Genomic DNA, 18,569 nt, shown 5'->3' with positions numbered 1-18,569 from the left:
GGTATTATAGCCGAATTTGATTTTATGCCGATGAACACATATATGCCCACAGATCACAGTCCCATAGACCATTAACAGACTATACAGGAGTTGTTCAGAACAGTATCTTAAGAGCAATCAGCATATTATAAGACCGCATTTCTTGATATATACATGCTAATATTATTATTTAATTTTCATAACTGTAAGCAAATAGAGAATGAATCTATAATGAATGATATTTTCAATTAAAATCTACGTTTAAAGCAAAAACTAACGTATATTTATTGTTCACAGATAAATAAGTGCAAAATGTGAAGACAATTGTCATGGAAGCAGACTGTGAGAACTGCAGCCTCTACACGGAGCTGAACACCAGCATTTACAGTAATGACACGAGGAATGTCACCCTCATCAACAAGTTTTATTTCTATCAGGTACTTGGTAATGGAGTACGAGTAGATTTTTCAGCCATCAATGTTCAACGGGCTGTATAATATTTTTTTACATCTAAATGACTTTTAAGTATTCATCGTATTATTATGATAAAATATTCTAGTTTTAATTGTTGTATCTCAACGTTAATTGTGAGTTGCTTGAAATGTTTAAAGAAGAACAACAGTTCTCATTATTGAAAGAAAAAACATTGCTCTAAACCAAGACAAATGCACAATTTATATAAAGTTATATATACTTTGTGTATGTGACTGGGTCACTCGCCTTTAATCGAAGCAATATTGCAGTCTTAAGGCGTGTACCAACCTATCCAAGCTTACACAAAGCGTTTCGGCTAGATCGAGTGAATCAATTACAATTGGTAAATCTGATAGTATGGTATATTGTCGGAAGCCTATTGTTGTTGATTGATGAGATTTCTTTCTTTTTATAAACCTTTATAGATGACAATAAAACATTTTAATACCGATAAATAAAAATCAAAAGGTCACAACAACCCTTTAAAGCAAAATAAATGCCAATTAATTCTGCCGTTCCATAAATTTATGGCTACCAAATATCGAACACATGTTTAAAGGTAGATCCCCAGGGGACTCCAGGTTTTCTGGTTTTCTACCAAAAACTTCGTCGATAGCGATCCATTACACGAACCGGATAGCCGGAAGCTACGAGATCGCTTTTGGTAAAACACATCCGAGGCCACTTCCTTAGAAGAGCACCGCAACGAACATAGGGCAGAACTTGGCTCAGAGACGTCTCAACCCAAACCTTCTGAGATAGACCAAACAGACCCCAGAAGTATTTATCTCTTTCCTACTTATTTAAAAAAAAAAACCTATAAAAATAAAAAAAAATTAAATGTTGTAACAAAAAATCAATTATATTTGCCATGATCCGACATAATTCATTAATGCTATCCTCTTGATCATTTTTATCCTCGTTGACCAATGAGAAAGAAGCCTAGCCTATATATAGAACAGGATATTATATAGTCCAGAGATGTCTATCTCTCTCACTCTCATTTTAGATGGGACAGTAATACCTACATACAGTAAACCTAGGACATAGAATTGTAATTAATTAATATTCTTAATTTATATTTATGAATAGTTATTAAGGTAAAATATTGTGACCTTTTCCAATTAATTTTCTTCGCGTTATATTAGATGAAGCGTGCGAGAAAATAAAGTTTTATTAATATTGGAACGATAAATTTACTGCAAATAAAGTTGCATTATGTGACTAAGGTCTTACTTAAAAGACGCATTTTAATAGACTGTTTTTTACTTATGCTTGCGATCGGGGTTTGAATGAACGATGATTTTCAATATTTAATCATATCACATAAAAACTTATTAGTTATATGTTGAAGCACCAAAAAGTTTAGTTTAGATTTTTTTATTGTAAATCGACAGCCGAATAGGCATATTTTCAGAGAATACAAAAAAAGATACCTACTGCGAACGTGAACAACTGAGGTTTAAGATTTATTCTCAAAAATACAGATTCACTTACATGAGAACAGTATGATAAATGTAGCAATAACAAAAAATATACTTGACATATAGATACTTAGTTAACGGAATAGAATATAGTAAAATAGCTGTGTCAATTTTAATCACTAGAAAAGTGGGTATTCTCTAAAACATATTTTGAGAGTTGATAACCCGTTAACTGAGCTTACATTTTGATATAAGTTAGTAATTTGTTATAAACAACTGGAATATTATCATGTCTGATAACGAGTTTATGCCTAACTCCTCGTTATATATATGTTACTTAATATATACTAATAGGCTAACATTACTTTTCAATTTTTAAAGTACAGGACTAAATTAAATTTATGCCCACCGGTTCTATCTTTTCCACCATTTTACTGTCACAGAGTTTATGACAACAAAATACAATTATATTTATATATCTAGAAAAGTATTTGCTTTTTAACATGAACGTAATACGGTACTGAGTAATGCCTTATTTATCAATATGTTTTTGATGTGAAATAAATGGTATAAAAGGCCAAGTTAAAAATAAACGTGGAATCGTATTATAGAAATGTATATCGTGCCCCAGAAAGAATATATTGACTTTGCGAAGTCGGAAACTAGGTAAAATAAGTTTTTGTTTTATGTTTTTGTCTATGCAATATTCACCGTTGCTTTCAATAAGTGTATTAACTTTTACGAACACCTTTAAATCGTCATTTTACAAAGCATCGCGAGGAAACCTGCTTTTGTCTAATTTCAAAATTCTGCCTCATATGTATTCCACCAACCCGAATTGGAACAGCGTTGTAGAATTTGTTCCAAACCTTCTCCTTAAAAGGGAGAGGAGGCCTTAATCCAGCTGTGGTATAATAATACCTTAGTTCCCGAGCTTTGATGATAAAGTAAAAACTTACTATAAGGATCACACGCAATGCGGATATTTGCTAAAAAACACTCATGAAAAAAGAGATCTTTATAAAAAAAAAAGAGAAAAACAAATTTGATGTTAAAATAATTGTTAAAGTCATACCTAAATATAAATGACCTTTTTGGACTTGATCTCCACTGAACCCGACAACCAGTGAAGTGTACGTTTAAGGATACAAAATTAGATTTTTATGATATTATTTATTTTTTGCTGCCAATTTGACGTTCATAATTTTTTCAGACAAATTGTTTTAAGTTTATTCTCATAAAAATATTTTTTATTTCATGTCCTTGATTAAATGACGACCTCCGTGGTCGAATAGTGTGTATACCGGTTTTCACGGGTACATCACTCCGAGGTCCCTGGTTCAACCCGGCCGAATCGATGTAGAAAGAGCTAATACATTTTCTATGTTGTCTTGGGTCTGGATGTTTCTAGTACGTCGTTACTTCTGATTTTCCATAACACGAGTGTTTTAGCTACTTACATTAGAATCAGAGTATAACATATGTGATGTTGTTCAATATTTATTAGTTTATTTAAAATATTCAAGATGAAATGTATTTGATAATGTTATGACTAGTATTATGTGTGACCAAGGCATGCCGCGATAGTGCCAAGTAATTTTAGATCGTCTCGCTAAAGTATGGGTCTAGACTTTCAGGATTTCTAATCTTACGTTAATTATATCATAAAAGGGTATTATATTCTATATTATATGGGATAATTTCATTATTCTAAATAGGTTATTTAAATGGAATATTCATTTGTTTTCTTCCAAAATATTACAGTTTGATAAACAAATGCTCTAGTTAATTGCATACTACTAGAATATTTCATAGTAGTCCTAATAAAATCACAAATTGTATTGTGTCTTGAATTGGTACTTTGGTACAATCTCGACATTTTAAATTATTTGTAAGTACGCAACGTTAAAAAACATTAACGAAATAAAAAGAAATAACATTATTATTTCTGTTGTGTTTATTTTTAGTTTTATTTTCAGGACACCGTCATTTATAAACGGATTAGGGTATTTTTGGAAGAGAATAATTCTCGTTTGTTCTCAAAATGGATAAATAAAAATTTTAACAAAAAGAAAAACCGACTTCAATCAAAACACTATTTTAAAACAAATGAATATGCACGAAAAAGTAATAAAAATAATTGCGTATTCAACATATTTTTTAGAGTCTTCCTAAGTTAAATGAAATGAAAAATATTAGACTACTTAAAAGTCGATTAACGATTATATAATGTAGTTATAGTTATTGGTAGGTATATTTGGAGCCGGTGTCAGCCACGGTGCCCTTGCCCCAACAATCAAAAGATAGAAGCGATACGAGCCCCTTGATTGGTCCAGTATATTATTGTGTAAAAGGTAATTTGTAAAAAACATATTTGTTAAAGTATTCTCGTATTGTTTTTTGATAGATATACTGTAAGGTTTTATTGGATGGTCCACCCAGTGAAAAGTTATGAGGTAACAAACATAAAAAAAAAATACAGACGAATTGATAACCTCCTCCTTTTGGAAGTCGGTTGAAAAAATAAAATCTGTAGTGAACGTGTTAATACACGTAATATTTTTTGTTATATATGAAATATTTTTCCTGTCGTGATGTAGTGTGTAGAAAAGAGTCGCGTAACATAGCTAGTTATAATATTCGTAGAGATTTAGTCATTATAATCTGAGCAGCGCATATTTATCACAATATAACGTATATTAAAGTTTCAAAGAGAACATATCTAACGCGGTTGATTCTTATTATGCGAAATGGAAACCACTCTTAACAACGGAAACCCATTAGCGTCACAGGATGATTAAAAATCTTTGTTAACCCCTTGGAAACGTCATCGACCTCATTTAAAATTATTTTATTAGTATTGTGAGATTGTTCTCATTGCTTCAAAGAAGCTACGAATCTCAGATTATAAAACATAAATAAAAATTTTAACAAAAAGAAAAACCGACTTCAAACAAAACACTGTTTTAAAACAGCTTAATATACATTAAAAAGTAATAAAAATAATTGCGTATTTAACATATTTTTTAGAGTCTTCCTAAGTAAAATGAAATGAAAAATATTTGACTACTTAAAAATCGATTTACGATTATATAACGTAGTTATAGTTATTGTTATATTTGGAATCGGTGTCAGCCAAGAAAACCACACGGGAAGCAATGAAGCACTACCTTTCAAACAAAAGAAAAATTATCAAAATTGGTTTACCCAGTGAAATGTTATGAGGTAACAAACATAAAAAAATACAGACGAATTGATAACTTCTTCCTTTTTGAAGTCGGTTGAAAAACAAAAGACAACCGGACCGCATCGAGCATTAAAGTGAAGCTACAAAAGCGAATACAAAATCAAAACCCAATACAAATTTTCGTTACTGTGTAGTAAATATCAATTTATGAATACGTCAATGATTAATAATTAAAGTGACAATGCGTTTGACGTATTGGCAAAGAGATACGTCATTTCGTAATAGTATGATTAATTGATGGGTTAACACCCAGATAATTCTGACTGATTGCTGAAACACACATAAGTATTTCCTGTTTTAAACTAATTTATGGTCATAGGTTTGCCAACATAGTAAATGTTATATTTTTATTTTATTTCTCTCTCTGAATAAACGCATTACGCGCGTCGGTAATGCTGCTTATAAGATAAATTAATTAAAATTACTTGGTGGTAGGGTTTTGTGCTAGCCCATCTGGGTAGGTACCACCCACCCATCAGTTATTCTACCGCAAAATTACAGTACTCAGTATTGTTGTGTTCCGGTTTGAAGGGTAAGTAAGCCAGTGGTAATTACAGGCATAAGAGACATAACATCTTAGTTCCCAAGGATGGTGGCTCATTGACGATGTAAGGAATAGTTAATATTTCTTACAGCTTCATTGTCTATGGGTGATGGTGACCACTTACCATCAGGTGGCCCATATGCTCGTCCATCAACATATACCATAAAAAAAACTTATCAAACAAGTTTTATTTTTATATTATTATGTCTAAAAGTTTATTAATATTTCGTTTATAAAGTTTTAAATGAAGCACCAAAATTCGCTATCTTAATTTTCAAACTAACATTTAAGCATATTAAAATTCCTAGCTTCCCCAAGACTGAAACTCCAGCAGCGATTAATTTAAAAGATAAGGATCTTGAAGGCTTCACTCAACGATTTTCTATTAGCATATTTATCAATAAATATTGAATTTTGTATATTAATCGGGTATATTTCAATTTTATATTTTAATAAGAAGTTGATGACGGTAGTATCATGAGGACAAATGCATACACGACATGACATTAAAATAGATATCAAGTGGTCACCATCGCCCGTAGAAATTGACATTGTCAGAAATATTGACCACTCCTTACATCGCCAATGCGCCACGAATCTTGGAAACTAAGATTACCCTTCTACCTGTGTTACGCCGGCTCACTCACTGGCTTTCATAGTATATATCACTAGTGCGAAGTGTCCAAAATAGCTACAAAAAACATATTGCATCGCAATGATCTGATGTTTAGATTCAAAAGGTACTAAGAGTTTAGACTTGATAAAGGAATGAATTTGAAAACTAACGAAGGTTTTCTTACTCTGACTGTACTTAATAAATTTAAACATCTGTGTAATTTTATTTAATTTTGTGGATTATTATTTAAGTACTTTGAGAAGGTTACTACTTAAACGTTTAAATGTTTATGTAATTATTATTGAAATTTATTTAATTCATCTAATTGGATTAAAAGTGAGCTCATTTTAATTTGTCCTTTAAGTTAGATATAATTTGATTCGATTTATCTAAGTAATTATATTAAATTAAATTCATTCATTCAAAAATTCCATTCAAGTATAATTTTTGATGTGTAGTATTATAAACATATATAATGAATTAATACTGTATGCTTTTCCAAATTATGATCTGTGTTCGGTAAAAAACAGTTCATTAACATTATTAAAAAAAAAAATAACTGGATTTTTTTAATTTTAAATATAGAATGCCCAACTTGCGGTGCTATGGGTGCTGCTGGTGGCGATTGTCGCGGGAAACGCGACGGTGGTGCTGGCTCTCTTTCTCACCAAGTCCAGGAAGAGTCGAATGAATTTCTTCATCATGCAACTTGCTATAGCAGGTAAGAATAGCCATAGATTGCCCAGAGCGACTTCATATGCTGTCTACGATATTATATACAGATTATAAAAACAGATAACAAAATGAATATAATATATGCTTTTATAGCGAATATCATAATGTACAATTACGTATTTACATCTGATTATGTTGAGGTTTTTTTTTAAGATTACAAAATATAGTAATTAAATGTGCCACTACAAAAACCTCGGAAGATTTTCTTCGGTGCCTTTCGGTATGGATCTTAATTTTTTTTATAGTAAAGGTGCATATAGCTTACCAGATAGTAAGTGGTAACCACAGACCAGAATCATTAGCGCTACACGAAATATTAATCATTATAGTCAGTAACCTTGTTAGCTAAGATGTGATGTAACCTGTATATGTAGTTCTATTCTCTTACTCAGAAAAAAGAACAACATTATTAAGTTTTGGGAGGTAGAATATCTGATGAGATCTACAAACAATATAACTGTGGATGCTAAATAATACCGTAAAAAATATTATTTCATAAACTTAAAATACCAAAAAGTTTTTACTATGCTATGCTATACTAAATAAAAATTCAATTTACTAATTTAATTATCGGGTAAAGATTACCAAAAATTTTAGAAGTTACATAATTTCTCTGGACTTCAAATTGTTTTCTATTATCTGTTATAAGCTTTATTTTTTCTTAGTGGTAGGGCTTTGTGCAAGCCTGTAGTACTACCCACTCATCGCATATTCTACCGCCAAACAACAGTACTCAGTATTATTGGGCTAAGTGAGTTAGTGTAACTATAGGCACAAAGGACACAACATCTTAGTAACCAAGGTTGGTGGCATATTGGTGATTTAAGGAATTGTTAATATTTCTTACGGTGCGATTGCCGATGAACGGTGGTGACCACTTATCATTAAGCATATTTAAATAGTATTTGCTAAAAAATTGGGTATAGCTTAGTATCAATATGAAAAAAGTTTTATTATAAAACTCCGTTTATAATATTATGTCTAATAATAAAAAGACCACATATCTCATACATATATAGAAAAAATATCAATAAATACATTTTTAAAACGAAATTAACATGAACATAAATTAGTTGTATTTTCCAAAACGAGAAAAATTAAATAGACTTGATAGTATCGCAACCGTTAGAAATGGGCTTAAAATTAATTTTCTAGATTGGACGCAGTACTTAACTAGCACTTGATTGTAACTTAGATCTATTAAAACAAAATTTATTTAAAAGCTTACTTATTAAAATTTTCAAGTAACGATATTATGAAATCGGTTTATATTTTATATTCAAGATTAATTTCAATTCGATGCCTCCCATTGTGTTCAATAGTTCATTAGAGTCGCTTAATGAAAATCACTTTCGAATATCGAAATATTTTGATTAAAATTGTTGTAATCATTTTCAAAGGAAGTTTTGTTTAACTTTGTAAAAGTTTGGTTACTTTTGAAATTAATTACTTAAATATTTACAACGATTAATAAATTCATGAAATAATAACTCGTTTTATTGTTTCTTCATTATATGAATAGTAAAAGATTTATGTAATTAAATGATGTATATATATAGTGTAATATATTACAATTGTTATGAAGCGTATATATAAATCTTATAGATGTATGTATATAGAAATCTTCATGTCATATTGTGTTAGTATTAGCCCACGGCTTTGTCCGCGTGTTAGGAATAGCTGTTTAAACGTATACAAAATTCTTGGAGTTAAAGTTTATTTTATTATCATTGGATTCATATATCATATATAATTGGATTATCTGTGAAACCGTAACAGACAGACATACAAGCCTAGCAGTAGTCATTACATTGTATAAAACAAAGTCGCTTACCACTGTCTGTCCCTATGTATGCTTAGATCTTTAAAATTACTCTGATCTTTAGAATTTGATCCGATTTTTTTAAAAGATAGACTGATTCGAGAGGAAGGGAATTTTGCATATATTATAACATATGGACAATATCGTAAAGAAACACTGTTAATTTTAGATGTTTCTAATATGATGTCGTAAATAAACAAATTCCGTTGGATATTTAGTATCAGTATTGCTTGCGAAGCTAGGGCGGGTCGCTAGTAAAAGCATAAACTTTTGTAGAACATTTATAACTACTTTGAAAATGATTAATTATAGTGACATTTTAATACCATATCATGAAATTTAAACATATCAAACATTACGCCCACAGCGTCAACAGCATGTGTTGGATAGGATGACCTATGACCTTCTCTTAACACCTGACACCACGATTAGCCGAGTAATTAAGCGTGTCAAACAAACTAGCTTTTACATTTCTAATACAAAAGCTAAATTCGAAATTATTAATAATAATAATTTAAGCCTTTTTATTTCTTTAACATACACCGAAGACTAAAAAAAATTGGAATTTTTCTGTTGTAGCCTGTAAATTTTCCGATGAGAATTTTTATGGTATGATATATCCTTCAAAGTTTCCGGATTTTTCTTTTTTTTATCCAGTCTTGTTGATTATTTTTTTTATTGTGGCTCATTAATATTAGTACGGAATGATATCGTTTGTAAATCTCGAAAAGATATTGTGGCCCTGTCTATCGAACGTACTATCGAACTATCCTGCGTGGAATTTCCACAGTACATTATAGTCTGCGTGTACCGGCCCCCATCGGGAGATTATTATTTGTTTGAAACCACTATGGAGGACATTCTTAAAAAGCTATGTAAAACTAATAAATATATAATTGTATGTGGGGACTTTAACGTCGACTTACTTAAAGAAACTACGTTAAGTGTTCGGTTGGTCGCCTTGTTTATGTCATTTAATTTAACTCATAGAATTAATGAACCGACGCGAATAACCGACGGCACTTCTACGTGTATTGATAATGTGTTCTGTGACTGTGAAATATATGAAGTATCAATTATAAATAATTTAACTTCTGACCATTGTGGTCAGAAGTTTTCATTAAAACACAAAGAAATAAATCATTTAAAAAAAATAACATACAGGCCAATAACGGCTAACAAATTACATTGTTTTAAAGATATTGTGGCGTATAAATTGTCTAATCTAGATCTTACGACACAGGATCCAAATGAGCTTTATAATTCATTTTTTGAAGTAATACTAAAAGAATTTAACAATATATTTAAAATGAAATCATGTTATAGTAACACAAAATTAAAGTTTAGTGACTGGGCTACTGTTGGTATTTATAAAAGTAGAAATAAATTATACGACTTATATGATATGAGGCGGTGGAATCGAAGCGTAGCCTTTTTAGAATACGTCATTAAATATTCCAAAATTTTTAAAACAGTATGCATTTCTGCTAAGTCCTTATATTTAAAGAAAAAAATCCTGAATTCTGATAATAGAGTTAAAGCCACATGGGATGTTATTAGTAGTGTTAGTGGAAAACCCAAAAAGGAAATGATACCAATAGAATTGAACACAGGTAGTAGATACACGAGTTCTGAATTAGAGGTTGCTAATTTATTTGAATCATTTTTTGACAAAGTACCCCATAAAATAACATTTCATTTAAAATCATCTACATCAAATGCAGCTAGGTTATTAAATAATAGTGTTTCTAAATGCGTTATTGATTTTTCATTTGAAACGGTTTCTGCAATAGATGTCATAAAAGTATTTAAAACTATAAATATTAAAAAAACTAACGACATATGGGGCATTTCGGTAAAATTTTTGAATAACATCATATACGATATTGCTTGCTTGGACACGGGTTCATTTCCTAACTTGTTAAAATGTAGTAAAGTTTTACCACTTTTTAAAACTGGAAACAGAAGCGATCCCAGTAATTACAGGCCTATTTCAATACTCCCATCCTTAAGTAAAATTTTTGAAAAAATTATTTTAAATCAACTTCTCGTCCATTTCGGTACAAATGCTATTTTTCATGGTGAGCAATTCGGTTTTAGAAGAGGTCGCTCGACAACTGATGCGGGAATTGCGCTTCTCAAACATATTTACGATGCTTGGGAGAAATCACAGAACGCTATTGGAGTATTCTGTGATTTATCTAAAGCATTCGATTGTGTAGAACACGAAACGCTTCTTTATAAGCTCAAATATTACGGTGTTAAAGGTAAAGCTCTTGATCTCATCGCTTCATATTTAAGTCAAAGAATCCAGCAAGTTTTCATTAATGGAATAAAGTCTTCTGGATCTACGTTAAAAATGGGAGTTCCACAAGGTTCAATTTTGGGTCCCTTTCTATTCCTAGTATATATAAATGATCTTCCTTTCTATGTTAAGGGTATTTGTGATATAGTGTTGTTTGCTGACGATACTTCGCTGATTTTTAAGGTTGACAGGAAAAAAAATGACTATGACGATGTGAACGGTGCATTATCACAGATACACAATTGGTTTACAGTAAATAATTTAGTTTTGAATGCTCAAAAAACAAAATGTGTAGTTTTTACCCTACCCAATGTTAGCAAGCAAAATTATAATATAGCTTTAAATGGTGACCGTCTTGAAGTAGCTGATACTACGGTGTTTTTAGGAATAGAATTGGATTCCAGACTTCAGTGGACTTCTCATTTATCATCCCTAACAGGAAGACTCAGCTCCGCAACATACGCGGTTAGAAAAGTTAGACAACTAACTGATATTGATACCGCTCGTTTAGTTTATTTTGGTTATTTTCACAGTATTATGTCATATGGCATATTACTTTGGGGTAACGCTGCAGATATTGAATCTGTCTTTATTTTACAAAAGAGAGCAATTCGGTTTTTTTATAATCTTGGAGCTAGAGACTCTCTTCGGGATGTTTTTAACAGAGTAGGAATACTTACTGTTAGGTCGCAATATATTTACAACAATATCATGTATATTCACAGTAACTTTGATCACTTTGATAAAATCAGTGATAATCATTGTATATGCACTAGAAGTAAGGATAAACTTATAACGCCAAGTTTCCGACTCCGCAAAGTCAATAGATCCTTCTTGGGGCAAGGTATCTGTTTCTATAATAAAATTCCGCAGAAATTTTTAACTTTGCCGTTTAGTAAATTCAAATCGTTTGTTAAAAATACATTGGTAGAAAAAGCATACTATTCGATACAAGATTTTGTAGATGATAAAAAAGCGTGGAGTTAATACCTGTTGACTTCCAAGCAGGATACATTAATTGAAATAATTGTATTTAATTAACATGACGTTGTATTTTTTAAATGTTAAAAAAGAGTAACTACTGAGTTTCTTGCCGGTTCTTCTCGGTAGAATCTACTTTCCGAACCGGTGGTAGCTTCACTTAATTGTAAAATGACGATTCAAAAGTGCTTATAAAAGCCTACTTGAATAAAGTTTATTTTGATTTTGATTTTGATTTTTGATTGCATTAACTCATATCTCTTTATTAATTCGTATTTAATATTCATTGGGTGTCTGACTCTCTTGCCTCTTGGACCTAAAGTTGACTAAATTAGCTTAGGGCAATAAAACTTAATAAGAAAACAAAACTAACATCATGGAAAGCAATAAATACATATGACGGAAATATAGAGTTCAACCATAGGAATCAGTACATTATGTGCGATGCTTAAATTCACCCTTAGCCTTGAAATTTAATTTGATCGCAATTTAATTTCCGAAGATTTTTTCCTTAAAAAGTTTTTTAATCTATTTAATTTATGGAGCTCCGTAAATATAAACAAAATCTTAACACAACATTTAATAATGAATTAAACTTACATACAAAAATATGATTAAATCAATCTAATATATTTTAGAGGCACTTATAAAATAATTACTCACAGGAAGACCAAATAAACATCATGATCAATGGTTACCACCGACCAGAAACTTATGTATGTAATAAATATTAAACAGTCTTCGCTAATACGCCACAAGCCATTGCAGCTAAGATGTTATGTCCCTTGTGCCTATAGTTAATTGAATAATAATCCATGTTAATAATTGAACAAGATATAGACAATACTGAAACTCATTGATTTGATGAACTGTCCCATATGACCATCATTGTAGACATTCATCACATCGCATGCAAGAACATGCCTTATCTATGTATCTGTATAAAATCAGTTTGACTAAAATATAACCACATGGAATTCTGACAATATGTGAGTAATATTGAATTAGGAATACAAAATCGAAACCAAAAATATATATTTATATAGGATCTTGAAAATATTATTATATCATCATTTTACAAGACAAACTTCTACGGCGTATCCACTGAGAAGAGCCAGCATGATACACAATAATTACTCTTCCTTATATCATATAATATATACTAGTTGGAACGCATACATATAAAGGTAGATAGAGTCGAGCTTGCTTGTAACATTAATAATTATACAACACATATAAACTGAACCTGCGGCTTTACCCGCGCGTAATTTATAAAACCTTACCTAGAGTACACAAAGCGTCATCCTACATTTTATACCCTCAAGGGGTAAAATAGACTTTTGTTTCCCGAGACTCAAACTATATACAGGGTTATTGGTAACTCGACGTATATAGTCACCATTATCACCTCTTAACGGATATACGTCGAGTTACCAATAACCCTGTATATAACTTCATCAAAAAATCAAAAAACCAAAATCAAAATAAACTTTATTCAAATAGGCTTTTACAAGCACTTTTGAATCGTCATTTAACAATTAAGTGAAGCTACCACCGGTTCAGAAAATAGATTCTACCGTTACTCTTTACTCTTTTTCAACATTTAAAAAAATACAGTCATGTTAGTTAATACAATTATTTAAATTAATGTATCCTGCCTGGAAGTCAACAGGTATTAATTCCACGCCTTTTAATCATCTACAAAATCTTGTATCGAATAATACGCCTTTTTTACCAATGTATTTTTTATAAACGATTTGAATTTACGAGACGGCAAAGTTAAAAATGTCTGCGGAATCGAATGTCATCGTAATCGACTCAGCGATTTAAGCGTGAAGAGATAACAGACTGAGTTACTTTTGCATTTATAATATTAGTATATATATAATCCTATATTATACAATAATATTTATTCAAATTAAAATTACAAGTATAAATTTAATATTTAACATAAAATAATATTTCTCTTTTAGATTTATGGGTCGGCCTAATAAGCGTTCTACCGGATTTAATACAGCGAGTGACGATTTCTTGGTTCGCTGGCTCGTTGGCTTGCAAATTGATGAAATATTTACAGGTATTTAACTAATTACCATAATAGCATCATGCTTAATAATCATAACATCAAATACTATTAATTCAAGACATTTATATCATATAAAAATAAGTTCTTCAAATATTATGTTTGGATAATATATTTAAAAATAAGTGGTGTCTGGTTTCCGAGGGAGGATAATATGACATACATTTATTTTTACCCCTACGAGCAGCAGAGTAGCTTATATAAACCCTCTATAAACAATATCGTGGGAAAAATTAACTTACCAGCAAAAGTATTCCCAAAGAGTAACGGCATCAAGCTGATATCCAAATCAGCAAATCTGTGCAAATGTGTGATTCCAAATAAATGGAACACGTGGCAGAGAATTACGATGGAATTAAGAATAATAGTGTCTAAATGTCTGACACTATATGAAATGTTTTAGAATCATTAATAAATCCATTCAAAGCAAAGTAAGGGAAAATTAGGCCATTCGTAGTCAAATTCTCTGGACAAAAAATTTAAGAGCCGTCTTATAAATTTTGGTTACGAGATAAGAAATCAACGTAGTATTCAATTCAATAAACTCAAACAAAATTGAGATCCTTATTAAAAATATTATTGTAATATATTTAATGAATTTTTTTTAACTTGAAATATTTATATTTATTCAGTTCTAAAAGTATACAGTTTCAAGATCAAATGGATTTTACTTGTCATACGATTAAATAATGCTCTTGCAAAAATGTACTTAGTACACTTTTATAAAAATAGTAAAATAATTCGTATTTATTCACTAAGGAGGTTTAACTAAGTAACTTTTTTTAGGGTGTAGTTACATATTCATCAACATACGTTTTGGTCGCGCTAAGCGTAGACCGCTGCGACGCGATTACACATCCGATGAACTTCACTGGAAGCTGTGAGTATTAAAAATATATTAATAGTATACATATATACACATACATACAAACACGTAGACGTGTGTGTATGATTTCAATTTCAAATTTATACAAATACTTACTGATAATACCGAAATAGATTAGTGTTTACATCGTATGAATCTTAACTGAAGATCGTGTAATCAAACTCAAGGAAGAAAATTAAGATTTCGTATACATTTGATAAGCTTGTTGGAACAAGTTTCAAGTCTTCTCCTTGATCAGCATTGGGAAATTCACTGACCTTGAATTGGGTTGATTATATTAAATTAAAAAGATATGTTACATCAATATTAAATTACATAAACCTGAAAGATTCGTTTTTTAAATTTGTTGTAATATATGATTAGGATTTATCAAGGTTGTATCTTCGCAGGGCGTCGTGCAAGAGCGTTGATAGTCGGCGCGTGGCTACTCAGCTTTTTATTCTGTGTTCCGATGCTGTTTCTCTTCGATGAAGCTGATATTGAAGGTATGTTAGACTTCCTGACCTCTCAAGGATAGAATACGGGGAGGGATATAACATACGCATATGCCTTAACAAATGTAATTATATTATGTTTATGAAATATTACCCGAGTTGTTGCAGGTCGTATTAGATTAAATACATTTCTTCTATCACTTTCCATAAATTTACTCAAAATTGATTCCAAAAATTAACACAGTATGAAAATCTGTTTAATATATTTTGACTTCACATCATGGAGACAGAAAGACACAAAATCAGACGCGGTGGTAAAGCTTTATATTCTAATATTTAGTAATAAAATAATGTTATCATCATAGTGAGCTCATGTCAGAGATTGATGCGAAGTTAAATTTATATGACATTGCTATCAATGGGCGGTATCGTCGGTTAAGTTAAGATAAAATATAATTTATTCAAAAAACTTGACTTGTAATATTTCCAAAATATATCTGAAATATATTTCCACTTCATAAATTCAAGCAAACGCTAGCACATTTTTATCTCGATCTTTATAAACGCAATAAACATACAATATGTAAACAGAGCAATTAAATTATCAAGAAATTCAAGTGAAAGTTTGAACTCGAGCAAAGATCGTAGCTTTTGTAATGGGCCATAAAATTTTATGAGAGAAATTAAACTGTTCCTATTATAATTTATATCGAAAATATCCAAGCTTATTTAAGGAACTATTCTAATTTATAATAGCCCGTTAATATTATCAAAATGAAATTCACAATTTTTTTTGACCAGTGTGAAATTAAATTATATTTAAAATATGATTGCTTCTGAGAAGATTTGAGATTTAGAAAAGAAACAGATTAAGTAGAAGAAAATATCCAAATAGTATCAAGAGAAATGGCCCACTCTGGTCGAGTAATTTAAAGGGCCAGTTAGTCCAATAATTACGTCGAAAGAATTAATACATGTAAATCAAAAAGGCAAATTTTTAGTTGCGTTAACGAGAGCATTTTATTAGGTTTTTGTATCTTACTATAATTAAATGACTGAAGTTTCGTCTTTGAATGGTTTCCTTTTCTATTTATTCTCGTAAAATTTATATTATTCGTCTACAGCATGTGTACAACATGTTTCTGCAATATCAAGTGAAATACAATGTCTGACTCATCACGAGATCTCCAAAACGTAGCGTAGACGCTCATTAAGATAAGGTTTTTAAAATTTAAACTTCAAGAAGAGAAAAAGATAGGTTATCGCTATATAAACTTTCAAGTGATGTATACGTAATATATATACCATATATACGTAATTGAGTAAACAAGGTCAATGACCTTTACACAGTCATATGAAAAAAGGTAACAAATAGAATTATCGAAACAGTACGTCCTTTACACTTGGGAGTACAGTACTACTAATAACTAAATACTAGTAATACTTTTTTGAACTACCTGTTAACAATTTGAATTATTGAAACAAAGTATATATGTAATTGTGTGAAGTAGTAAAAATCTTGACCTTAACAAAATGCGTTTTGCCCCCTTAGGGCGACATATCTTTCATCTTCTCTTTCTTTCTCTCTGTCTTGCTATATCTAATATACATAGGATTTTTAATAACAACTTTATTTCTTATTCATTCTTCTCAAACATTACTACTTTATTTAGTTGTATCCGTTATTTTAATACATTATATATAGCTCAAGGTCACGTCATATATTTCAATAATTTCAATAATAGTGATATATTTGTCTACATAGGAACCCTTCAATGCTGGTCCAGTATCAACGAGACACAGTGGAGGATATGGATGACGAGTGTGTTCCTGTCGCTGTTCGTTGCGCCCGCGCTCACGATATCAGCGTGCTACGGCGTCATCGTCGTGACGATACGACAGAAAAGTCGCAGAGTTCTCGGCAAAAGGGCAGCAGCGACGCGGCAATGTAAGTACACGGGCATACTCGTAAATTACATATATTAAAGTAGTAAAAAAGAATATTAAATTAATAAAAAACAGAAAAATCTAAAATTTACTAAATATCATTACATAGTATAAAACAAAGTCGCTTTCCGCTGTCTGTCCCTATGTATGATTAGATCTTTAAAATTACGTAATGGATTTGGATGCGGTTTATTTCTAGATAGAATGATTCTATGGGAAGGTATTAGTATATAATACATGGACAATAGAAAGAAAAGAAAGCCGATAGTTTAAAAAGTTTTAATATGATGTCGTAATTAAACAAATTCTGTAGTATATTTAGTATCAACATTGCCCGTGTAAAGTCAGGGCGGGTCGCTAGTAATATATTAACTGCATGTGTTCACACGAAAAAGCTAAGAAGTACATAGGTGATTACCACAGTTCATAGACAGGCAACGTAGTCAAAGACAAAGTCAAAAACCTTTATTCAAAACTAAAGTGTTTACACTTTCTTATTAACCGTCCATAATCTACCACCGGTTCGGAATATAATACCTCAGACCTGAGAAGAACCGGCGAAAGAAACTCAGCGGGATCTATTTTTTTTATCATGTCAATTTACAATATACAATTATAAACATAATCTTGTTATTTGAAACAGCATGGAGGCGATCATCTCATTTCCATGGTGTGCAGTCAACTAGAAAGTAATTAGTGCTGTAATATCCTTTAGCACACAAACGCTCTTTAACGATTCTTTTGAATTTTATAATTGAATATTTTTGAACTTTTTCTGGGATTCTGTTGTAATAATAGCATGAGAAGACCAATTATAGATGATATACTTCAAAAATGTTCAGTAATTTTAAACATCCCGAAATACTTAAAGTATATACATGTAAATATTTTCTAGCCGTCTCCCATTATAATATTACTAGTACCCCGTAGGTCAAATAGACGTATGATTAGCTCAGAAAAACAACAATAACAACAACCTGTAAATTTCCCACGCCTGGGTTAGGTCTTTGCTCCCTTTGAGGAGAAGGTTTCGAACATATGTGGAATATTCACGCTGTTCCAATGCGGGTTGGTGGAAGCTCAGGCAAACAT

The 18,569-nt window shown here is 30.9% G+C and overlaps 1 protein-coding gene across 1 annotated transcript in view; it reads left to right on the top strand.

Annotated features, from left to right (window-relative positions):
* The first annotated feature begins 308 nt into the window (after positions 1–308).
* LOC124530501 (cardioacceleratory peptide receptor-like) overlaps positions 309–18,569 on the top strand; it is a 44,390-nt gene continuing 26,129 nt past the window's right edge. The window contains exons 1-6 of the mRNA XM_047104686.1: positions 309–416; positions 6,870–7,005; positions 14,101–14,204; positions 14,997–15,090; positions 15,486–15,581; positions 17,296–17,478. Coding sequence (XP_046960642.1) covers positions 309–416; positions 6,870–7,005; positions 14,101–14,204; positions 14,997–15,090; positions 15,486–15,581; positions 17,296–17,478 — 721 coding nt within the window. The remainder of the gene's footprint in view (positions 417–6,869; positions 7,006–14,100; positions 14,205–14,996; positions 15,091–15,485; positions 15,582–17,295; positions 17,479–18,569) is intronic.

This window comes from Vanessa cardui, chromosome 6, assembly GCF_905220365.1.
Source record: "Vanessa cardui chromosome 6, ilVanCard2.1, whole genome shotgun sequence".
NCBI classification, from domain to species: domain Eukaryota; kingdom Metazoa; phylum Arthropoda; class Insecta; order Lepidoptera; family Nymphalidae; genus Vanessa; species Vanessa cardui.
The sequence above is the reverse complement of the archived record's forward strand: the minus strand, read 5'-3'. Positions and strand labels throughout refer to the sequence as shown.